Source organism: Nothoprocta perdicaria, unplaced genomic scaffold (assembly GCF_003342845.1).
Source record: "Nothoprocta perdicaria isolate Ctin4 unplaced genomic scaffold, notPer1 scaffold_91, whole genome shotgun sequence".
In the NCBI taxonomy this organism is placed as follows: Eukaryota; Metazoa; Chordata; class Aves; order Tinamiformes; family Tinamidae; genus Nothoprocta; species Nothoprocta perdicaria.
Window position 1 is genome coordinate 475445 of NW_020456210.1, and position 25381 is coordinate 500825.

Below are 25381 nucleotides of genomic sequence, written 5' to 3' on the forward strand. Positions count from 1 at the left end.
AGTCAAAGCAATTCCTTCCCCAGGAAGCTCGCTAACAAAATGCCAACGGCCAGGTCCAACAGGCTGCAGGAAGGTAGATAGAAGAGACTTATTTCTGAGACCTATATATACTTACAAACTCTCAGAMACTGCAAGCATGGATGTCACACCACTAGCAAAACTCAGTTTGCACTAAAACCTTAGGCTTTAAGCAGCCAAGCAACCAAATGGGAAGCCAAAGGTTTTGCGGCATCTTTGCCTCAATCTTTTCTTCCATTCCTAGTACAACAGACTGCATAAATATATTTTTTCACTGATACTCGAGCAGAACATCCTTGTTTGAACAATCCTTCCTTCCCTTCTCTTAGCTGATGAAGAACACTATTCCCTTCCTTAGCTTCCCAGATAACAGTCATGTCAACAGAACAGCTCCATTAATCTCTTCCTTTCTAACAGTTTAGTTTTGGGCACCATTCCCTCTCAGGAGACTGACTACATCATGTGAGACAAACCTTTAAAAGGGCAGATTTTATTTGCTCTCATCGTATCTGTGCCCACAGAATAAACTGTGCCTACAACCTGATACACAGGTTGTATTCACACCTCTAGGCACCCAGAYTGACAACTGCAAATCTTTAATTATTTGACAACAAAGTATCAGTGAGGATCAGCAGTCCTTGCTTCTTAAAATTTGTCTTCTGTAATAAGAAAACAGCAAGTAATACCATGGGGATGTAGGAAGGTTATTAAAAAAAAAAAGAGGGGGGGRGKTTAAAGAACTAGGCAGAGGAAAGTCTAAACTAATACCCTATTGAGAGGCTTCAGATCAACCTCTGAAATGAACAAAACTGTTACTGGAAGCTTCTAAGAAAACACTTTTATAAATATTACCRACTAATATTCTACTGCCAGTTTCCCTGAAGCTCCCAAGCAGCTTGGTGCAATTGCTCTAAAACATCTACTGTGTTTTTCCCATGAGGGCCTTCAAAGCTACAGCTTCCTATTAGACAGAGAACAAGAACAAAAAAACATGAAGGAAYGAAAGAAATCCCAGGGAAAAATCCCATCACCGCTGGATTCTACTGCTGCCACCACTGATTGACTCCTTCTTAAACTAAAGGCTGAAGTTGAAAGTGCTCCCTGGTTCAAGGACCAGTCAATCGCCTCATTAGTCTCCCAAGGGATTAACCCCATGAGCGGGCTCTCTGCAGTCAGCATCCCGCTGATGCATCCAGAGACTTCCCAACACTGCAGAACGAGCCGCTGTTCACAAGTGCCTCCATACACTCCAGTCTTTCAACTTTCACAGCTGCATGTGATCTGTGCCCATTCATTTTACTTATAGAAAAATAAAAAGGTTAGCAGACTGAGCACTACCTTGATTACTGGTGCATTTCACCTGTTTTTCTTCCTAGCAAACGAAAATGCCTTACCACTGAAGAAATATACATATATATATACATATCTCCACACGATAGCATTGAGCACAGTCTCACAAAGCAGTCTGCGTTTCGAGGAGAGGACACGTGCAGACAGAAGCAGCCTGGGTGCCCGCTCAGACCCTCTCCTCCGCTCAGCTAATGAGCCCTGACTCTCAGCAGAGTAAGTGACCAGGGACATGATGCTCTGCTGAYACCGCTATCCTACCCTCGCTTCCAGAGATGGCTAAATCGGTGCCAATTAAAGGATCACTGCACCGTGCTCTACTGAGGATTACTCGTCTCCCCGAGAAGCACAGACGTGCTTCATTCATCTCATGCCACCACAGGAAAGGGGTCAAATACTACAGCATAAGCTCCACAGCCATCATTCTCTTCATTCCTTCCCATCATCAGACCCTCAAGCAGCAGTGCCGGATGCTGCTCCGGTCTTCCTGGAAGCAAGTTCCACCAGCACACGCTGCAAGGCACATTTGTTCAGGACCCTGAGATGCAACTTGTCTTTGAATGCTGAATTCTGCTTTGTCATCACTGCTGAGATTAATGGGTTTTTCAGACTCCTGGGCCYAGAGCAATGGGCTTTCTGAAAGCCCTAGGACAATATCAAATGCAAAAATAGCCACRTTCAACAGCCAGGCTTTAAGCTCATGAAAACTGAAATATTGTATGGTAGAAAGAGCAGGTGGTTTGGAAAAAAACTCCAAATCCTGGGTCATTGAGGGCTTAGGAATTACCGAAACGCATTGAGTTGTTATCTCACTCACATGAGCGAGYCAGTAAGCACAGCAAGGCAAAGCTGGTATCCCGCACTCCCTTTTGGTGCTGCGGATTATAAAGGAAAAGGAGCCAAGAAGACAAACACAAGATTAAGGGTTTGCCCACACTGAACACTGATTTTTAAAGGCACCCATACTAGGTGAAGTGTCAAGGGCAATATTCCAAATTGAAAGGTAATTTAATTTGCACATATGTGGTGAATAAATACACACATATGTAGGCAGGAGAGGATAAGTGAAAACTTGGTTCCTCTGTTAACATTGATTTGGGATGTGCTTGCTCCCACGTCACACAGCATGGTCACAACTATACAGCCTCGCCATTTAAATTAGTGATTTACTAATTACTTACCCTTTCAGTGGGTAAGTTAGCTATCTCTGCTACCTCACACACTATTAGCTTTCATGTCTGTACATGGCACTGCATTCACAGAGATGCATTTCAGGATTAATCCCTATCACGGTGAATATTTAGAAGTACAGGCATGGACAAAAAAGGATGATCCTGTGAGCAACTCTGCCTCGTTTATCTCTTGTGATGAGTGAATTAGAAGTATCCCAAGTTTCTTCTGTGAGCACAAAACACTGCTTATGACAGTCCTGTATATTTTAAATCACATCTTAAAGGAGGGCTGGGACACAAGTTTCCTGTAYGCTTGTGGATTCTGGGATCACTTATTAAAACGAAGAAACTCGAAGGGAATAACCCAGAAAAGGAGCGTACTGTCAGTAGTACATGGGGCTTGGAAGCCATTTGCAGTCATCCATGGGCCAGGATAATCAGCTAACAGCACATGACACTGCTATAACACACTGTCCAGAATGCTGAGTTTAAACCGCGAAGGAAGGGATTTTATTATTGCTACTATTATGCTTATATTATTATATTGCAAATAGGTACTGTGGAGACACAGCGTCAGTGATTACAAAGGCTGTGATTCCACAGTCAGCTATTAAAAAAGAAAATTCCAGCTTGCAAGCAGTTTGCAGATGTTCAAGGCCAAGTTCATTAAAGGTACATTGTCAGATCCAATCTGGAACGAAATGCAAATTTGCAGAAGTCTTTCAAAGTTGTTGTTGACTCCTTTTTGTGTTTTTATTCCAGTATAAGCACATTCTAAAACCAATTATGCTTCCACTGTGTATTTCACACACAGTATTGTGAAAAGTATTTGAAAATCACATTGAGAAGGTATATTTTATTACTTCTTTTAATAAAATGAAATTGTAATCTGTTAAAAAAATTAATACTACTTTTAATTAGAAACATAATTCAGTCATGCAAATACTTCCATTATGGCCTACCACCCTCTCTTTGCTGTAAGCTTTCCCACCAGCAGGTTTAGCTGCTTGCACACCAAGGTCTAACTCCGTGCAACTGCTGCATAAGAGTGACAGGAAACTCTATAGGAAAATTAAAAAGTAAAAGTTACAGGGGGGTGGGATTGTCAAGACAGGATCATCAGTAGCTAAGGGGTTCAAGAGGAAAACACCAAGATAGCAAGGTGTAAAACCATCAAGAAGAGAGGAAGAGGGAAAAGAGGAAAAAAAAAAAAAGAAACAAACAAACAAACAAAAGAGGTTAGTCCACCCTGTTAGGAATCATCAACTCCAGTATTGGGAGTGTAAGAGCTAATGGAAAACAGCAGCGCAGCAACACAGAGGGTCTGTTGAGGGGAACGATGCAGGACAACCCTTCTGCTCCTGATGAATGCCTGCCAGGCCAGCAAAGATCATGGGTGTCCCATCCGTGATGGGAGCAGCTAATGCTGAGCCTACCAGTTCGTTATGTCCCAGCTATCTTCTGTGTGTGTCAGCCACTAAACACATGTTTTTATGTCTTTAAGGTAAGTATACATCCTGCTTGTGCAATCTTTTTATACCCGGCCCTGAACAAGACAAAGAGGGGCCTTACCTYCACAACAACAAAATCCTTTTATTGACAAAACCAATAACTGAGCAGACACTGAACACAAAAAGTCACATTCTTACGCTTTTGTAGAACCAAAACCTCTATTTCCATTGCAATCAACTAATAACAAAGTCACTTATCTCTATGTGAATACAGAAATAAAATACAAAATACATATATTTCACTTAAAACACAGCCTGGGACTAACAGTACTGGGCAATTGTGCATTGCCAAGCACTGATTTCATTTTCATTATACTGCACAGACAGCAAAGTCATTTATCTTTTCTCAGCTCTCAGTCTCCTTTTATCTCTTTTCTTATATTTCTGTATTTTTCCTCTGTCCTGCAGTGTTGCTGAATGCTGATGAGCAGAAAATGGTACAAAATCACATACAGCCTCTTTCAGGTGAAAAGTTCAGGTGTGGAATATCTGAGATTTTTCCATTTTGGAGTTCCCACAAAAGCTGTRTATTTGGCACTGTCCAGGTATATAGAGATCAGTTAAAGACCTTACTACCTGTCCTTCTCAAGGCTAGGCAGAAATGTCAGACATTGGTATTATGTTTCTTTCATGGTTCTTATTTGCCTTCTTTTAAGGAGAGGAAAAATCTTTCTGTCACTGCAGCGTTAGTTATAAACCAAAACACACCATGCACACACGCAGACCAATGCAAAAACGATTTTACACATATCAGAATCACAAGCTTTCTAGAGTGCCTTCTTTTTATTAAACTTGCTGAATTTGTAGAAATATTTCMAAAAAAATCAGGAAAATAGGAACAAATAAAAAATCTTCCCAGTATTCTACTATTGCAAGTGTGTTTGCAACTCACAAGGGATGTGCAAACATCTCCATATGAGATGATATCCAGGCTCTTGTTATTAGTCAGTGAAGGCAACAAAATCAGATGCTCTCTAAAAGAGGTATCTACAACAAATCATTTGAACCACTAGCTGTATGGGCAAGATTAGCCTATGCTACAGTGGAAGCCTGGACATCACTCATGCTTAGAATTTCATTTGGACTTGTTAACCAGGGATAGGGGGAACAAAACTGGGAATTCACTTCTCTTCTGCACCAAACCTTTAAAAATAATACTCTCATTTCCTCCTGTTGAAATTGCTCCTGGTGAAGAGAAACAAAAAAAGAGAATGAGGACTGGGACAAAGGTATCCCATCTCTCCGCTACATGAAGTTTCTCTCTAGCACTGCTTGTTAAAGAAGTGAAAAATAAATTTTTAAAGTACCAGAAAGAGAAGGGACAACATTCTGTTAGGTAATACCAGCATATTGGCACTTTCAAGAAAACACGATGAGTGGGCTTGAACATCCGTAAATAAGGAGAATTTACAACTCACATCTCCTGGGTCCTGGCCAAGTATTTTATCCTGAGTTACTTGATGTTAAAAAAAAAAAAAAAAAAGTATACATTATCCATTGGCCATTTTGTGACTCTTGATCTCACTCATGACTGTATTTCAGGCAAAACTATTCAACATATTGAACCAAAATTCACTATTCACTGAAAAGACTGTTCCTACCTATGCTTCAGTGCTGTACTCCTTTCTACTATAAATCTGCATGATTTGAAAAGCACACAATTTGCATACCTGTTTAGACCATTTGGCCAGTGTGATGTAAAATTGCTATAAAACTTATGATTTAAAGACTACCTTTTACAAATATAAGTCATGCTACTGAATTAAAAAAAAAATTGGTTTGAGTGCTAGTGGCCATTGCCATCTAAATCTTAGGCAAAGACTTATTTTGTTAGCACACTAAAAAAGAAACAAGAAAAAAAAATTTAAAAAATCAGTTTTAGATGCTTTGAAACAAGGAATAAAATACGATATCTATTCTGAGGTTTTTAGTTCCTTCTCTCTGTATCCTCCCTTGAAAGCACTCACAGCTACAGAAATCTTAAGGTAAAAGCCACTTCCACTTTTAAATCTGCTTTAGAAGTTGTGTAAAAGTATAAAGTAATTATATATTCAATTGTCCTTTTTTTTTTTTGTCTTTTTTTAATGCTTTATATTGTTTTCATTCTTTTTTTCTTTCCCTCTTGCAAATTATATCCAATAGGAATTTCACTTGCATCAAGATTACAAGAGTTACTCTTAAATATTACTTAAGGCATAAACTCTAAAATATATTTGCAAAGTATTTATAATGTTGGTGAACTTCATCAGTGACAAACTGTCTTGCAGCCACTAATGCTACTCTAATTCTTACACAGCAGTGACCTGAACCATGCTTACCTATGCCTGTTAGTAACAAACTTTGTAATTTCTATTCACCTAGTTAGGTTCACTTTGAACCTTTTTCAGCAAAAGTTTTCAGGGAAGTTGCCTGAAAGTTTCCTGACACAAAATAAAATATCCAACTGCCATTTTCTTGCTAGTCACAAACTATTCTGCCATACCAGCACAGATAAGCAGTAAGGAATGTGTCCAGAACTGACAGGGACATAGAGTTGGAAAAATGTGTAGAATGTACAAAATTATTCAGGATAGTCACGTGTAAAAAAATGCTGCAAGGAGCAGTTGTCTGATAAAATGGCACATTAAATTTAATTCTGTTAAGCGCAAACTGATGCAAAAAAACCCACTGTGATGGAGTCTAAATTAACTACAACAACACAGGGAAGAAGTCTTTGAGCACTGCGGACAGCTCTGAAAACACCAGCCCAGTGCTTAGCAGACATTTAATAGGCAAACATAATGTTACAAACAAAGAAGGCAAGAATAAAGAACAAAAACGAAGACATCATTATGTCACAGTAAACAGATCTGCAGATAATTAATTGTGGCACCTCCTTCCCATTCACCCTTTCAAAAAAAGAAAAAAAAAAAGACACCGCAGAACTGGAAATGCACAGAGAGGGGTCGCAGGAATACGGAGATAGGAAATGAAACCCATACACGGGGAGATTAACTATTTTGAGCTCTGAAAACAAAGACAGCTAAACGGTCTAGAAAATCAGGGCTAGTGCATAGGAAACAAAGAACAACCAGTGGCTGCTCCTCACAACAAAAGGTGAGGGACACAAATGGGGGAAAACATGGAGTAGATGCATTAAAACGTAAGAGGAAAAAAGCTTTTTCACAAGACACSTAAGTAAAATCGATCTTGTTGCTGCTGATTGTTATGGAGAGCGAAGTCCAACACTTCCTAAACACATAATACACATTCATGGAGAGGAAGCCCTTCAGCAGCAACAGAACCAGAGTTCCATGTACAACTCCAGACCAGAGCCACCTATATCTAGAACCTAGGAATAGCTCTTGGTGACCTTCTTTAAATTAATCTCCATACTCTGCGGGGCTAAACAATCTTTATTCAGTGTGGCTCTCTCTACAATAATTAAGTTTTCTTTTCAGTCTTTTCAAAAGTTAAGTATAATCTAGCACAAGACCTGAAGGCCAGCTGTGGCTGTGGGTACCTCCCACACCACCTTCTGTGGGAATACAGTCTTACCGCTGCAAACAGTGACCAAGGCAACTGGAATCCAACTGGCAGTGGATTGCTATTAAGGTACAGATGGAGAAAATGGTAAAACCAAAAGCACCATGCTCTGTTAAAGGCCTTGCTTATAATAAACACACATTAATCACCTGGCTTTAACTTGTTCATGTGAGTAATAGCAAAAGTAGTTTGGACATGATACAGCAATGCTAACATRGGGCAAGTTTTGCAAAATTCTTCCATAGGCAGTTTTATACTGCACTTAATCCAAAGATATGTTGGTGTATCACTAAAAAGGGTAGTCATGATTTTCCTCCTCTTCCCGAGCGGACCCACAGACCACATACACATTGAGCAAGACAGTTCAGTGCACATGCATTAATACATTTTTGGGTTAGTTCTCCTTTGGCCTGTGTCACCGAGTGGGCTGACTGGTTTAGCCACAGATCACTAGATCTGATGGAAATGATACAGCATAAGTGTGCAGGGAAGGATGAGGACAACTCTTTCCAGTAGCAGCCTTCAGTTACACCAAACACAACCTAAGGCTGAGCAAAATTATCTGAACTTCWCCTGATGAACAAAAACCAGAAATCCTTCAATTTGAACGATCTGCTCTGGTCTAAACTGATAACATACTACAAGGCAACCACGKAAGACAACAGGCAATGTCGTCTCAGGGTAAAGAGGGGTGGTCTAAGTTTAGGTGACGCAGCTTGTAAATGTTACCCTAACCATTACGGTTATTCAACCTTATGAAAACTGCCCAGCATCAGKAAATCTCCTCTGCATTTGACAGAAAGCATCTTTCAGAGCAGATGGACTCTGTAGGAAGTTAGTTTTATTCTGGACTTCCTCATGCAGGTACTGAAAAGCATCACTGGCAACTTAGTTCAGGAATGGCTGGAATGATTAAATACATTTAAATACTTTAAGCATCATTAAAGAACTTATGTACATACAAAACAGCATTGGGGATATTTCTCCTTATCCATCAATTTCTGCATAACAAAACTATGACACCAGGCAACTCTGCATTACCAGCTGCACTATGATTCACTGATCCTTTTTATCCTTGAAATACTTTATGGTAGTATAATCGTTCCTAGTCCTATGTGACTCATCACAGTATTTTGTAGTAAAGACAAATGCTATAATATATCCTATTATAACCATGCAAATTACAAATCCTTATTTCCATACATAAATTATGCCTTCTCTGGACTTTTTCTGCTGCTCAAGCAGCTCACATACACAACTAGTTAAGCATTTCAAAGTTAAGAGCAAGCAGTCCCAGGCTTTCTGGAAGTTGGACCTCTTTATCACCCTTCCCTTAGAATCATGGAATCCTTAAGGTTGGAAGGGACCTCTAGAGATCATCTTGTTCAACCTCCCTGCACACACAGGGTCACCTAGAGCGTGCGGCACAGRGCTGCTTTGGAAGTGGCTTTGGAAGACCTCTAGAGAAGGAGACTCCACAACCTCCCTGGGCAGCCTGATCCAGGGCTCTGTCACCCTCACTGTTAAGAAATTTTTCCTCAAGTTCCGATGGAACTTTTGGTGCTTCAGTTGGCGGCCCTCTCCTCTAGTTCTAAACTTTTTCCAGCTTGGTCATGCTTCTGCATGTTTTCAGAACATTCACACTACCTTCCTAGYGCTAACCTACCACCCTATCTCCTCCACGTGCCTCACATGTTTCTTGTGGCCAGAACAGTGTGTAACTCCACTCAGCAGACAAATCATTTAGCACTTTCCTTAGCAACTCTAAATGACCAATACTGTGAATACCATCACAAGCCAGTCTTTAATACCAGAACAAGTTGCCCAGAGAGATTATGGAGTCTTCATCCCTGGAAACTTTCAAAGCCATCTAGACATGATCCTGGGGATCCTGTTGTAGGCGACTGCTTGAGCAGAGGGAGTTGTACTAGATGTCCTCCAAAGGTCCCTTTCCAAATTCAACCATTCTGTGATTCTGCAACATGAGACAAGGAATTTTTCAAGCTTTCTCTAGGGAAGTCACCCTTCTGCTGTCTTGGGACCTATACATTTCAATATACTTATTGTTATCCTCACGTAAAACGGATGTCATGTTTTTGAGCAGAAACTTACAGGAGTCTACTCTATTTCCTGATCTTTTACTTATTAAAACTTCCTAACAGGTGATCATCAGGGTCAAAAGGTGACTGCTATGTAATTTTAGACCTTTTGCTTATATTAACTGCCTAAACTTACAGTTCAGCCCAATGCTTGAGCCCTTGGCTCAAGAATAAACTCTGAACATCTTCCAGGAAAGCAATGCATAGAGACACAAAAATGTAAAGCAATGTATARAGACACAATGTAAAGAGACACAAAAAGCAACTACCAGTTTACTTTTTATGGGTTTAAAAATCACCGTGCCATAGAAAACCTTACGTAAACCTCAGATTGAAAAAAAAATAGTTTCAGGTTGTAAGAGGAGTCTCTGGTGCTTCAAAAGGAAGAAGGGGAATAGAGAAATAATATGCATTCGTTTTCCCACTAGCAACGAGCATCGTGAGAGTCTTTGAATATGTGCAAGGGCAGACACAGAATCTGTATCCATCATAGTGGCACACTCTCTGTGCAGGCAGATGCACAAAGGTTTGTATGAATTCAGTTTTCACACAACTTGATCATAGGAGAGCTTCCAAACCAGAGCAGAAAGCTGCTAATACCTCTGCCAATGCTTACCTCAAAAGGTGATTTATTAAAAGTATCATGGACTGAAATATATAAATAATCCCTTGACCAGTCCATTCTCTAGCTATATAACTTCATAYTCAACACATCTTTAGCACACAGGGAAACTAAGGAACAGAAGGCAGGTGTCGATTAAGACAGCAAAATGAAGCCTGGCCATCATTCAAGCAATTTCCATCACATGAATCCAGCTCACAAAACTGGATTAAAAGGAGAATTATGTCCTTTAATCTGTGAKGGAAACATATTTATTTATATATATCTTAAATCCTCTCTAACACAGAGATAACCAAAGTTTCTGTTTCATGAATATATGTGCATTCAGACATGTTATTGTAGATGAAGCAGTGCACGTTATCACTCATCAACATTCCCCCCATATAAATTTGGRCTTACATCTAAATTACTCAAGTAAGACAAAAAACTATCAAACTTTCCCAAAGCTATAAATAAGTCTCCTTTTGTTCTCTACCTCTTAAAGGGAAACAATGAATTTATTCCAAAACAACACTATAAAATTTTAAACATACAGGAACACTTCACAGCAGAAAGAAACACAGCATGGGCTACGGCTGTGCAACCAGGGACTGTGATCTAATTAGCCACAGGACTGGAGAACTACAGGAAACAGGGAAGTGACTCGGTAGGTATTCTTTCTTTGAAACTAATCCATAGAATTCCACATCTCTTCTTCCTCCTCCACCTTTTATTTCCTTCTTTTTATCTTTATTAACCAAGGTACTGCTTGCTGTCCTGGGGACATGAATTCTAATTGAGGTCCCAAGCTGCTGTGCCTACCAAAGCATCCGCCGCACTCCAGGGGGAGAGGGAAAATGTGTGGACCCCCAGAGATGCCCCCAGTGAATGCTGATAGTTACATGTGGCTTCTTATCCCTTCCCTCACTTAGTCATTTCAAATGAAGTGTTAGTCTTCACGTTCCTTCCTGAACTGCCACATAGCACTGCTGCATGCTGTTAAACAAAACACGTCGCTAAATATTTTTCAAAATAATCCACTGCGGGGTAACTTTTCTTATTACACTTCAGGTCATTTACCCTTCAAAGAGAAACATAATCTGCTTTCAAATTATTCTGTTCCAAATAAGAAGATAACAGGCTCAGTTCTCATCTCCGGCTGCTTTTGCTGTGTCTCAACAGCACTCGGCAGCCAGAAAACTGCCAGGAAGGAGCAGTTGAGGATTTCCTAAGGGTACCGTTTAGCAAAACCAAGCCCATACACCCAGCTTCCCAGCACCTCTCCCTACCCTGGCACCGTGTGCTGTGCTCTAGGAGATAGGCAGCCTAAGCAGTGGTTTACATAGAAAAAASTCAACAACTAAACAGCCAGCCTAAGTGTCACTGCAGCTATTCCTAGAGCTGCAGAGCTTACAGCATGCAAATAGCTCTCAAAGAGCAGAAAGGTCAAGATGGGAAGAACATGTGAACAACCGCAGTCAGACTTTTCCTATCTGGACACTGGAAAAGTGCATTTATACTATAAAGCTCTGCCATTCAGGCTCATAAAAGTTTTTGGAAAAGGTACCTGAAGTGAGAAAGCACCCAGCTGGAAGAATGAGCCTTGTTAACCCTATGAACACATCTATAAAAAGTAAACAGACTGATCCTCTACTAGTGCTAATGGGAGTAATAAAGCTAACCACAGAGCACCACTCTTACTCAAGGCAGCAAAAAATACTAGGGCAAAGACAAAAATAGGATAGCCTTTGCTTAAGCTTTCCAATAAATACATATATATACATATATATAAATATACAGTCTATAAACAATATTATATTTTATATATGTAATATTTACTATATTTATATCAGGTAGAAGCCAAGCTTATAAGGCAAATGTTACAGAGACTGCCAARAAGAGGGGTTGGACTCAACAGTTATGAAACCCTAACATGAGGAGTTTCTTTCCCCTCACTGGCTATAACAAATGGGAACAAACAGGGTATTTATTATTATTATTATTCTGTATGAAAAATATTAAAAATTTATCTGAGAAGAAAAAAAATACCTTGCAGAAGAGACTGGTCCAGAAATAAATAAAAGCACATCACTCTCCTGCCTCACGAATACTGTATCTGTCACTCAAACAGATGTCAGGCAAGACACCTGCCTGGGTAACCCATTTTCACTGTGTAGTGAACAGCTACTCTGGTAGGGGCACAGGATAACACTGGTTTGACTGACAGATGTTCAGGCTGGTGCAGGAATGGTTCGCTTCTCTGTTGTCCTGGGGTGAGATTCCTTAGCACTTCATTTTGGCTTTTATAAAAACAGCATGACTCTTATGGAAACATATTAATAGAGTCTTGCTGCCCTCAGAAGCAGATTTCAGRATGGTGCAAAGGAAAGCAACCTTAACAAGTAAGTTAATGAAGTCAAATCTGTCAGCAGCACCTAAGAGACCTAAGGAAACAGGGGAAGAATGTAGTCTAGAAAGCAGACCACAACTAGGGTGCTCATGCTTTGAGTTACATTCTCACAGTACTTGCTACCAGGTGTAAGCTTATTAGAACCTGAAGGCAAAAGCAGGGTCTCTCCTCCACCACCTCAGCCTCGTTTCCCCTGCTTACAATGTGAGAGATGTGAGGAATTGCAGGGACTTCACACAGCTCCTGTGAGACACYAGCAGGGAAGGAGTACAGAAGCTGTAAGAGCCCTGGATCTTTCTTGCTTTTCGCTAGCCAGAACAGACTCTGCAAACGCTCTTGACAGCAATGAATTTCCACCAAGGCTGCAGCCTGTGGCAACAACTGCACGTGCCACCTCCTGCTCCACTCCCAGTTTTCCCAGCAAGCCAGAAACTAAATATTTTGCTATGGATTAAGGGACCGATTTGTACCTTTTGATTAAAAATCCTCTTGCTGCTGTACATAAAGYAGAAGAATAGCACCTGATGCTTACAGTTGATCTTCCTAGCCAATAACAAAACAAGACATGCCCAATCTCAAGTCTTTCAATTCAGTGCCATTCTTTCCAGTGTGCAGCTGAAAGTTTATGTTAATAAATTTCACATTTAAATACTGCATGTACTACAAGTGCTGACCAAGATATTTTTTTAAAGGAGTAAGCACAATACAGATACAGTGTTTTCCTAGTGCATTTGACTTGCAAACTCAACCAGAAATCAATAACAATGGGTTGCAAGTTTGCAGTTTCATGTTTTTTTAACAGATGCCCTGGCACATTCAGTTTAGCATGGATGCTGATCACATTGGCTTTTCCTTGTTTGTGCCATGTTTTTTTTTATTCTGCATTATTTAAAAACTAATATACTAAAGGTAAATGCACATTGATGTGGTAAAACATCTCCAAAATTGAAAATTACAGTTTCTTTGCATTACTAACACATTAGGGCTTTCCAACTAACTAAACTATTCAACATACTAAACTGGCTATTAAGTATACATAGAATTGGCCTTTACTCTCKCTATTACAAAGAAAAAGCCATAAAAGCAAAAGAAAACTAACACCTGTCCATTTGCACGTTTGTTTGTGCTTTTCTAGTTCAATGCAACTGCTTAACTCCCATGGAGTCTGATCAAATGCTTTGCAATGTGTGTGGGTTTAACTGTTTGCTGAAAGCTATTTAGGAGGGCAAAAGTGAGACAAACGTAGTGAGGACCAAGAAGGTATGGGTATTATCGTAACACAACCACAGCAGCATTCCATGCCATATAAATATTAACTGTTAAAGTCAACAACGCACCAGCTTTGAGAACTATACCTGGTGCTTGCCTGCACTAGCTGGCTGTTTATCAGATACATGTGTGGCCTCCCAGTGGTAAATGATGTGCTAACAAAAGTTACTTCTCCTATACAGATGGGTTTAAAAAGGAGAACTGCACAGAATTCAGGTTGCAGAGGAAGGAAAATGCATTTTAATTCAGGACCAATTCTACTTTTGATAGCTAAATCATTCTGCTATAGCCAATTTCCTCACCCACAAAAAATTATCTGGGTATAATTGCTTCAATACCAATTAATAAATAATAACTGAAGGAGAAAGCATTTGCTGGCAGTTAATAACTAGCAGCTGCAGTGAGAGCTGAAGGCAGAGCCTCAGGCCTTTAGCCCAGGTAGTCATTAGCTGACAGAAAATCCCTGCTCTTGAGGTCATTACAGCCATTATATAAAGATACTACTACATTTTTCAAATACAGAATTCTTATTTTATGCTCTGAAAAGCTACAGGGTGAACTGTACAATGAATGCAGAGTTATTTCAGAAGAACCAATGCTTTTTAGCAGCTAACAGAACCTACTAGGGAAGAAWGTTATTTTGAATAGTTATTCAGTCTGAAATTTTAGAAGCAGGGGGAACTTGAGCTTTCGTTTTCTTGTTGTTTGATTTTATTTTTTAAATAAACTGCTAATGAAAGTGACCTCTCCAGTGTTCCGAGGCTGCTCACCCAGGCTGCAGGAAACCACACTGCACATGAAGGCACACRCAGTCTCCTTCTCTCTTTAGTATCCCATGAAGGGCTACGCTATTTCCAGTCATCTTGTCTTTAGGAACAAGTGTAAAAACACATCCACATGGTGCTGCTCAACTTAAACTAATAAGAGCTGTTTGACATGGGATGATTCTGACCTRAGTCTGCTTTTATGACTCTGTTCACCCTTTAAGGCAAAAAGGATTTTCCACAGGTACAGAACCAAGTCATGCCAAGCCAACCTCAGTGAGCTCCCATGAAACTCCAGCTGAAGAAAATTCAGCACAGGGAGAATTACAGATGCTTTTTGCAAGCCAGTTAGCACTAWGGAAACAGTAATTCCCTTATTTTCCTTTATTCAGATTGCTACAGCTCCTCCTCCTCATTAGCCAGGATAAAAGTTAACGGTACAAAAGTACTGAAATAAGAACTTTTCTAACCAGGACTTCACAATCTCTAATTATATTATAGATAACACTAATAACACAATACAGCAGTGCAATAAAGTTTGGCCCTATTTTGTTATGCCTCATCTCATAAGGTCCTCTTAGCTTCAAGGTCTTTCTCTGCACTGTGACAAATTACTCATCACAGATGACTCTACAATAATGTATGACTAAAACTAAAACCAAGACCTATCCTAAAGTGACAGGCCCTCCTCAGAATGTCAGAGCACGGATTCAGACACCTCGTGGCTAGGCCACCTCGTGCAGCTGAGCAAGCTCGGTGACCAGGCCCACACACTGCCAGCCACGCAACCATTTTGGAACTGCAGTGGAAGAAGCAAAAGCGAAGCCACACACAATTCTTCTTTTCAGTCCTCACTTCCACCAATATTCTTCCTCCCATTCATCATTGCCCCAGCAGAGAGTCGCTTCCTTTTGCTGCTACTCACTCTGATTTGCTTCAGAGCTGCCTGCGCTGCTGTTTTAACCCCTCCGCCCAGAACTCCTCCTGACTCTGTTCCTTTCTATTCACAATTCCTCCTTCTAAAAAAGCAGATATTCCCCCCGAGAAAAGCCTGTCACTTTAAAGCTGCAACTTCTCAGTTCATTTCCATACTTATCTCCACAGCCTACCTACAGCAAAAAGGAAAGGTGGTAGCAGGAAAAACTCCCTGCAAAGTCTCTTTCCTATGATACGTCCCCTCTACTGATATCCTCTGCCTTCTCCCTGAATGCTTCCTTGCTGCTTCCACTAACTGAAAGAGATCTAGCAGAATAAAAAGCAAGGAAGAAAAATAACCAGAGACAGTAAGAAGACATGCAGGAGGTTGTGATTTTCCATACCCATCTGACTAAGGAACAACAAGAAGCAGAGGGTCTGCAAAGCTAAACGTCAAGCAGACTAAAAATAAAGCCAGAACACAGGGAAAAACTACAGGAACAACAGAAGGAAAATGGTTGAGAGGACAGATAATAATGAAGGAAGAGATGATGTGGCAGACACTGTAATACAGTCAGCAGTATTTTGCTTTTAAGAATAATTGACAGAGAACATTCATACGAGGTATGATTAAAGAGCACAAGGCGAGAGGAAAAGCAGGCAGTGTGTGAAGGTTAAGTGGCGTTTCTGGATTACTGCACTGTGCAGAGGTGACAGTGCACATATCCCATGATTTTCACTGACTACAGCTGGCACATCCGCAGTGCAGTGCAGAGCCAGAGATTAGCCAAACTTAGTCATAAGGGCWTTCTTACTGCCTCAGTGTAATGTATTACCCTAAGCAGCACCCTGGTAGAATTACACTCTTTGCTAGCCCGCAGCAGTAGAGATGATCTGCACCACGGCCCTTTCTTTACACAGTTACAAAGCCCTCACTGAAAGGCAGTCCAGGGTTTCTGAATTGCTCCCTGCAATCCCAGACAAATACGAGCAACATATTATATCTCTGTAATGCATATGAAAAGGTAACACTGCTTTTAAATTACTTACTCTGGAAGAGATTCCATTCAGTCCCATACGGACTGAAGAGTAATGCTAACRATTCACATGCACTCGGCTGTGCTCCGAGAGAGCACTGCTTTCCTTAATTCCCCTTTCCAGATTAATTTTATCTATAAAATACACAGCATCTTCATGTGTGCAAGGATAATATATTACTGGTTATACTGGTTACCGAAGCTTTACAGAAGTCAGCTTCTTTTTAGATTTTGATTTGTATTTGAATCTCACACTCAGGTTACAATTAATTTTGAGGTCAATGTCACTCTTTGAAAGAAAACTGAATAGTTAACATATGAGCACTTTTGAGGAAGAAACCTGCTTTTAACTCACTTTTCTTTTATTCCTCAGGGAGTTTAACTACCCTTGACCATAGCAATTTAACTGGTAAACTGGAAGAGAATGAGATTTTAAGTATTACATTCTGTCAAAATCTGAAAGTGAATTAAAACCAAGTTTCCCAAAGCATCAAAGCAAAAAGCTAAAGTTTTCTAAGTACTTACAGAAGAAATATAATATACACCACCTTAAMTGAAAGAAGATTCCTCAGTGTATGAAATTGCTCACCACAATGTTTAAATGCCAGAGTTAGATAAATTCTCTTTAATATTAATACATTTTTAGAAATAAATTTACTTTAGCTGCACACTGGTGTTCACTTGCCATGGACAACTGGATCACTAGAGTTTTAGTGATAAAATAGCTTCAGAGGAAAACAAAAAGTTTGAAATTGCATGTGTCAGCGTTCAGAGGAAATGAAGTTGAAATTCACCCACATAATGCCCAAGAAATTCTGGAACCACAACATAGAAATTATAATAGATGGCAGCCTAATCTCAGCAATTTGTCTGGACGAACATAGCTCTAACCTAGAGTATTTGCTATAATTCATACTACGAAAGATACACTTTCTGCAAATCTGAACAACTTTTGAAGATGATCAGGTTACAAATGAGCTGAAAAAAGCAGCAAAATATCTTTAATCAACTTACATTTTAATCTTCCAAGGCTGTGATAGAGGCATAACTACGAGCAAACAAGAGAGAAAACTCTGAACTGACAGAATAATCTTTAGGAATAAGAAACTATCTTAATCCATATAGGGTTTTGATCTTCAGCTCCTTGCAGATACTACCAACAATTGTGAAAACTAGTAAGTAAATTTTGTATCAGTCAAGCTGGTAAAGTGTGAATATACATATCCTATATTTGCTGAACCAGACTTGAGCTGCATCTGCTTTTATTACTAAAGGTCCCAGTTGGCACAAATTCCTTACAAATTAATAGTCGGACGTTCTGTTCAGATTKCTGTTAAACCTAAAGCCTTGAGAACAGTTTTGTCTAATATGAGAAATGACAGAAAGTAATAAGTATCGTCTCCAAGACAAAAGCAGCCTCCTGCTTTCAGATTATCAAACATACAAGCAGCAAAAGCCTTCAGGATATGAGCTCTAAATACCACTGTAAGAAAATGAGATTCTCCTTGAGCTAATAGCCTGTATTTTTCAAAGTGATGGTCTTGAGGTCTGTCCTCTGCGTTGCATATATTACACTGATGCTGGAAGCTGAACTGCTTGCAGCTGTTTTTCTTTTCTTTTTTTTTTCTTTTTAATACGAACCTAAGTTGTTTTGAAGTGATATAATAGCGTAGCATTATGAACGACTAGCTTGCAAGCACTGCCCTGCATTATACCACAAGGAACATGAGACCTACTAGAGTACACRCTAAAACCTTCATCTCATTAGAGCTCCAGGAGAACTCTGAGTAACCAGTGTTTTCTGTAGCAGAAAAACAYGGCTTATTTCTCAGCTTTAGACTAATCCTTCAGCAGCTGCCATTCACTGTAACAAAACTGCTACCCAGATAAAAGCTATTTCAGTACTGACCAAGAAGGCTGGTTTGGCTTCAGCCAGTGAACACATCTCCGTTTCCAGTAGCCACTCAACGGTTACTGGAAGCGAAACCACCAGAGGTGCCCAGTTCTTATCCCCAGTGCAATCCTGCTCGTCAAGATAAGCAGTCTGCAAATACTGAACAAAGCCTAGGCATCCAGCTCCATGATTTTCCCTCTCTACTTATTCACAACAACACTTCCAGGATCCTTTAGTGCAGCCTTGAATCCATGGTAATGTTCAGGTAGTCACACAACGAGATGGATCACAGAACTTATTTAAAAAAAAAAAAAAAAAAAGTGAAAGTTTTTGGTAATCAGGTTAGTCTTCAGCCCAATCACGTGGGCTGAGTCCTGGCTCAAAGGAGAAAAGAAAACACTTCGCTCAAGCAAGGTGGGATCTCCTACCTACAGGACAGCTCAACACTAAGACTAGCTTGAAGCGATCATGGAAACTTATCTCCTGTCCTGATCAGCCATGGAAGTGAGGCCTGCAGTCCCTCCTAACGTCCCCAGGCCACAGCTCAATGTCACAGAGACTTTGCAGAAGCCTCTGCCTGGACAAAAGGCTAAAACTCCAACCCAGCCCCCCATTTCCAAAACTAGCTCTGCTTTGTTGTTCAGAGCAACTAAGAAGGCAGCATTTCTCTGTACATTCACCTGAAAGAAATCAAGATGACAGCACTGTGAAATACCCTATTAAGCTGACAGCATTTCTCATGTATATTTTGGCTTGTTATACAGTTTTCTGCTTGATATTTGTAAACAAAAGCAAAAGTGACATAAATAAAGGATTTTCTCTTTCTTCATGGCATAACTCCTGAACCATTTCCCATTTAGAAACAACAGCTCCAGAAAGTTACTCTTTCTTTGAGCACCAAAGTCTATAGCAAGCTCATAGGAGGTCTAAGGTAGAAAGCCTTGCAGGACGCTGAAGGAAGGAGACTGACCCTTAAAAACTATCAAATAATAAACATTATCCTGGAATAAGCTTGCAAATTTTAGAAATACTAATAAAGAAAAGGGAAAAGGAAATGAGGTTTTCAAAAATAACATAATGCTTTGAATCCAACATTAAAAATACTTACAACAACTCCACTCTTGGTGATAGTTTCCCGGTATGTAAAATTGCACACAGCCCAAGCTAGGTAATATGTGGACATGAGAGGGGTCTGTGAAAAGTGATCTGTAACCCATCCATCCTCTTCAAAAACRGAAGTTTCAACTGGCATGTTGGACAAAGACAGGTAGGTTGCCTGATGCCTGATGCTGATTTTGAAAGTGGCCTTGTAGATGGGCTCGTCAAAGCATGGAAAGGCTTTTCTGGCATGCGTTGGAGAAAACTGTGTAACGCCTAGAAACCTGGACGGGATGCAAACAGAAAGAAACAAAGCAGAAATCATTACTAATTGCTTGCRGCAGGTAGCTCACAGACATACCAAGCAAGATGATCTTTGACTACTTTTCTTCAGGAAAAAGAACACTGAAGTATAATACTACTTTATSAGTGTGGTCCTTCTTGGTTTGAATTCTTACCATTCATACTGTACAGCAACCAACACAAAGTCCATGAACTCTCAACAGATTTGCAGACACCACACTGATATTAAATAAATAATCCCTTGCTTACTATCAAAACTCAGGCTCCACCATTAGTTTTGTTCATCAATACGTGAAAAAGACTAAAATAAATAAGCTCAGGCTTCAGTTAAAAGAAAATAGGATTTAATGACCTGAGGGATCTCACTGCTAGCAGACTTTGCCTTTCATTGGACATGAGAACTTATCTTCACCGAGTGCACTCAAGAGGGTCATTATTTTCCACTGCTGACTCTTTGTGTCTTGGTTGAATGTAGGTCTCCGAGTCACACTACACTACAGCACTATTGTTACTGGAGAAATCCAATGAAAAACATTCTGTGGGCTTTGCAAAATTACAAATATAAGCAACTGATTAAACATCTACAGAGCCGTTTTTCTTTTTTCTGCACATGCTTTTCTTTTCAAATGAATTTTATGGAGGACAAATCAATTTCTCAGTTAATGGGTCAAATTACAAAAAGACCTCTGAGGGAGAAAAAAGGCATTTATTATGTCTTAATACAGAATGGGAAGGTTTATTTTGGCAATTTTTATTGTGTAACTGTTTTCCATGGAGATTTTAATTCAGATCAAGTAGATGGACCTTTGTAGGCGCTTACATTTTTTTACATATATATATATATATATATATGGAGAAAAAAAACATATGTGACAACCTCTTCACAGGAAAAAGTTACATTTAAAAGGTAAAAAAAAACCCTACAGGATACATGGGATTATTTTCTGTGGGCACACTGGATGAGAAAATATCCTTATGATAAGAAAGTAACTACGATTCAAATATGTAATTATAAAAGTAGCATATATGTAGGTTGTTTCAGTAGTTTGAGGAGCAGTGTTGGTTCATGTATCATTTGTTGCTTCCAGCAGTGGTAATACCCAAGCAATTTCAGATACCAGGTAAACATTTATCAGAATTTTACAGGCTGACTAATAATCTCTTTTTCTTCCATGGGAAGAGGAGGGCTAGATATATTTGATATATAGTGAAAACGATGGAACCCATTACAAATCCYTCTGTAAGTGTTATTCTGCAATACGATGGTCTATAATGCTGAGGAAGGAGGAAGGAAAGAAAAAAGAAAAGCTAACCTTTAGGAAAGAAAATACACACTTTTTTTTCTAACAGCTTTTGGGGATTTTTTCAAATACTTTATAGCAATATTTTATAAAAGCAATGAAGAAATTAACTTTTGGGAGCGTTACAATACTYTTATCTTACTAGAATGCTTCCACGCCTGATAGAACTAGATATATGTTTCCTATTGAAGGCTAGTCTTTAAAAAAACAACTTGAAAACTTATACCACACTGAAGCTTTTACCATTGGTCTTGCAAATTAAAAAAAAAAAAATGAAGTTTTAATAGGCTCTTAACTATTTAAGGAATTCAGAATATTATGTTTTTCACGCCTATCATAAAACACCGATTAGTAAAAATCACAACATTGCTTAATATAGTTCCTCTCAGGTATTCCAGCATTAACCCAACAAAGTTCCATTATTATCAGTAGATTTGCTCTACTGCAACAAAGCTGAATTGGCCTATTAAAAGGAACAAGGCATCTTAATTTATATGCAAAGTATTACTGATGGGCCTGATTCTGCATTCTGGGCACACTCAAAATAGCTACAGATATCAAGAGGGGCTTCGAGCAAGCATGGAAACAGTACTGGCCTCTTATTAATGAAGCAAGAATGAAGAACTTGCTTCCACAATTAGCAATTTTAATAAGCACAAACACTAAATGCACAGTTAGGRGAACACTTTATATATCCTGACACTCCAAATAAGGAAGCATTGGCTTTCACTTCTTAGAGATACTGTCTGCACTCCTTTAATATTTGTTGTGTTTGGCAATTGAAGCAGCCTCTTCACCAGGCTAATAAAAACTGACATACTCTGCATCTTCAGTATCCACATAGACAGATGTGTACACCCACACGCACGTAACAACTGGGCAAACACTAGGCAATCAATATTTCATACTAAAAATACATCAAACTACGAATAGCAGGGGTATTTATAACCCGTGCCTTACTATTAAACATGAATTGGCTTGTTGTACCATAAATAAAAGGGAAGTTGAAATCTGCTCCCCAAAGACTAAAGTGTTACTGAAAAAGTTTATGCTCATCTATTTCACTCTGTTTTAGGAGAGGAGAAAAAAAAAAAAAGGCAAAATTTCTATGCCATGACAAAACTGAAGAGCACATTTAGTATTTCATCTCTACATCTCTCTCTGGGCACTGACACTTTTATCTCCATTTCCCAAAAATATCACCATTAGAAGTAGTACTTCTGGGAATGACAGCCTCGCAGCCTGTCTTTTCAGCATACCCACGGCAGTAATTTGCAGGTATTTTAATTCCATCTCATCTATTAGAGGGAGACATGTGTTTCCTCAACAACTCGTCTATTTTGACATGTCAGTTGTTAAAATGGAAAAATCTCTCTGTTTGTTTTCCCTGAATGATGTAAGATATTTTTTTTTCCTTTTCATTTATGCCGAAGTTTGATACTCATTTAGATTATGCCTGGATATCATGGCACTCTACAAAAGCTCTATAATAGATGCTGTTGGTAATTGCCAGTAAATTCTAGGAGGTAACACAAAATAACTCTGCAGTTTATCACTTGCATTTTACCCTTCAATTAAAGGTGCAAAGATTTCAACAAGAAAATACTTTCCTGCCACTGTGGACATTTTAGACTGATACATGACTTTCCCCTATGAAGACAGCAGAAAATTGGACTAACATTTCAGTTTATGGAAAAGAAATTATAAGCAGAAAGTGTTATTATGTTTGTGAAGCCTCACAGTTAAGCAGAGTTCTGCACTTCTCATGCACCACAAAAGTGAAAAATGATGCTAAAGCTCCTTTTATAGCAAGCACTACTCCAATGATGTAGCAATATTTTAATCGAATATAAAGATGTCAGAAAGCTCAAGTTATACTGAAACACCGAAGCCCCTCAGAGCATGAGAGAAGCCATTCAATCTATCATGATAGATACTGTCCACATTTAAGAACTACAAATGGTTATCCACATTACACTACAAATGAAGTTACTAATCAAAATGCAAATTGCTACATTGCAGGAGCACACTCTGAACAAAGAAGTTCCACGGTCTAGAATGTGTATATTTTATACTACAGTCAGTCACTAAACCTGTGACAGCTCCAAAGAACAAGCAGTCTTTCTGTTAAATGGCTGAAACTCGATTCACATAGCGGCTGGTTTTATAAACAGYGTTTCCTGAAAGGAATATGACAGAGCTAAACCCTTTGCTGCTGTAAGGAGGAAACACCATTGATTTCAACAGAGCAATGCTCTCTTAGYTCATCCAATCTAATCATATGTGAGTGACATATTAAAAACAGAGAGCAACCTGTAGCTGAAAAGTTACACTAGAAGTACTGGGTAACAGTAATTATGTCTTAAGCTATCTTTGTGTTTCTAAAAGTGAATAAAGTTTTCATCATAATTATCAGGTTATCACTCCTGAAGTGCAGTACAGTAACTTGGAAGAAATGTCACTGCAGCACCTGAGTTTATTTACGATTATATAAAGTTCAAATATACCAGAATAACTGCTTGAATAATTTCTTGTTCTTTTTGTAGACAGAATTACACTGCTGTTATTATCAATACTTTGTCTACTTATAGACCTATACGAAAAAGAACAGATSAGAACTCTTGATCACCCCAGTCATTCAGCACTCAGCAATAAAAGGCATTTTAGCTGCATCTCTTCCTACAGCCTTCACTCTTCAAAATCTACTTAATTTCACTATGATGACAAATCATACAAATTTAATTTCAGTCCTGTTTGTGATTCTAATAACAGCCTGTTTAAAGTGTTCAGTAGCCATAGCGACAAAGACATCTTTTAACATGAGGACTGTTGATTTAACCAAGTTGGGGAGTGCTCTTTTTCTGCCTGACTTCCTTCTTTTGGCTTCATCTTCCAATTACAGCCTCTCAGCTTCACGTGAAGCATAAAACAGACAGACTGAGCACGGCAGAAGCTGGAACTGCACGGATGTTTCAGGAAAACACAGATTAMATTAAAATAATGAGCACAGGAGCACAACCACAGAGAGGTCCGTCCCACCGCTCTTCTGTATCATGTGCCTGAACGTGCTTAAAACTTTTWAATGGATCTCCATAACTCACCTACCACAAGCGTGGCCTTAATACTAGCCCGAGAGCTACAGTAATAAATAATTAATTAAAGGTCGCATCCTGGCGTRCGTGAGAGTGAAAATTGAGCCCGTTTTGTCAGAGAGCGCAAATTCGCGGCGACTCGGCTGCAGCCGCTGAGCTCGATCTATTCGCTTGCTGTGAAACCACATCCCGGCACAACTTCTTGTATGGAGTGACCGGGAGTGCGGGAGAAGCGCCGCTCTCCCGCACCGGGATGCGCSCCGGCTCCGGTGCAGGCGGGACAGGGATCCCCCCGCGAACCGCGCCAGGCACGGCACGGCACGGGACGGCTCGGGGGGCAGCCGTAAAGCGCCGCGCCTGCTGCGGGGCCCTCGGCCAGCGGCTTCGCCTCCCTCAGCGAGCCCGGAGGAGAGCCCAGGAGCCCCGAGGAGAAGCGGGGAGCCCCGAGGAGAGCCCGGGGAGCCCCCGAGGAGAAGCGGGGAGCCCCGCAGCTCCGGCGCGCGCTCCTGGCGCCGCCCCCCGCCCGTCCGCCCGCCCCCTCGAGGCCCGGCCCGGCCCGCGCCGTCGGCGCCCACCTGCGCTCGCCGTGCAGCACGTAGGAGCTGCGGAAGAAGCCGAGCAGCTCGTTCTCGATGAGCGCGTTGTAGATGATCTTGAGGTTGTAGCTGCGCTGCGCCTCCAGGCTGCGGTTGAGCACCACCACGAACACCTGCGTGGGCGGGTGCAGGAAGAAGTTGGCGACGCGCACGGCGCCGGCCAGCTTGTCCTCGGCCACGCGCACGGCCTCGATGTGCATGCGGTGCGCGTGCAGCACGATGTAGCGGCTCGCGTTGCGCACCTCCAGCTGCACGTTCACCTCGCCGCAGAAGGTGAAGTTCTCCATGAAGGCGCTCAGCATCAGGTTGTAGTGCAGCGGGCGCAGGTGCCGCGGGAGCCGCGCGCGGGCCCAGGGCGGCGGCTCCCGGCGCCGCTTCCACTCCTCCTCCTCCTCTTCCTCCTTTTCCTCCTGCTCCCGCTCCGCCGCC

The 25381-nt window shown here is 40.5% G+C and overlaps 1 protein-coding gene across 1 annotated transcript in view; it reads right to left on the reverse strand.

The window, feature by feature from the left end:
- TRHDE (thyrotropin releasing hormone degrading enzyme) overlaps positions 1-25269 on the reverse strand; it is a 206747-nt gene extending 181478 nt beyond the window's left edge. Inside the window, exons 1-2 of the mRNA XM_026052784.1 lie at positions 24932-25269; positions 19671-19944 (exon numbers count right to left, since the gene is read on the reverse strand). Coding sequence (XP_025908569.1) covers positions 19671-19944; positions 24932-25254 — 597 coding nt within the window. The 5' untranslated portion in view covers positions 25255-25269. The remainder of the gene's footprint in view (positions 1-19670; positions 19945-24931) is intronic.
- Between the last annotated feature and the right edge of the window lie 112 nt (positions 25270-25381).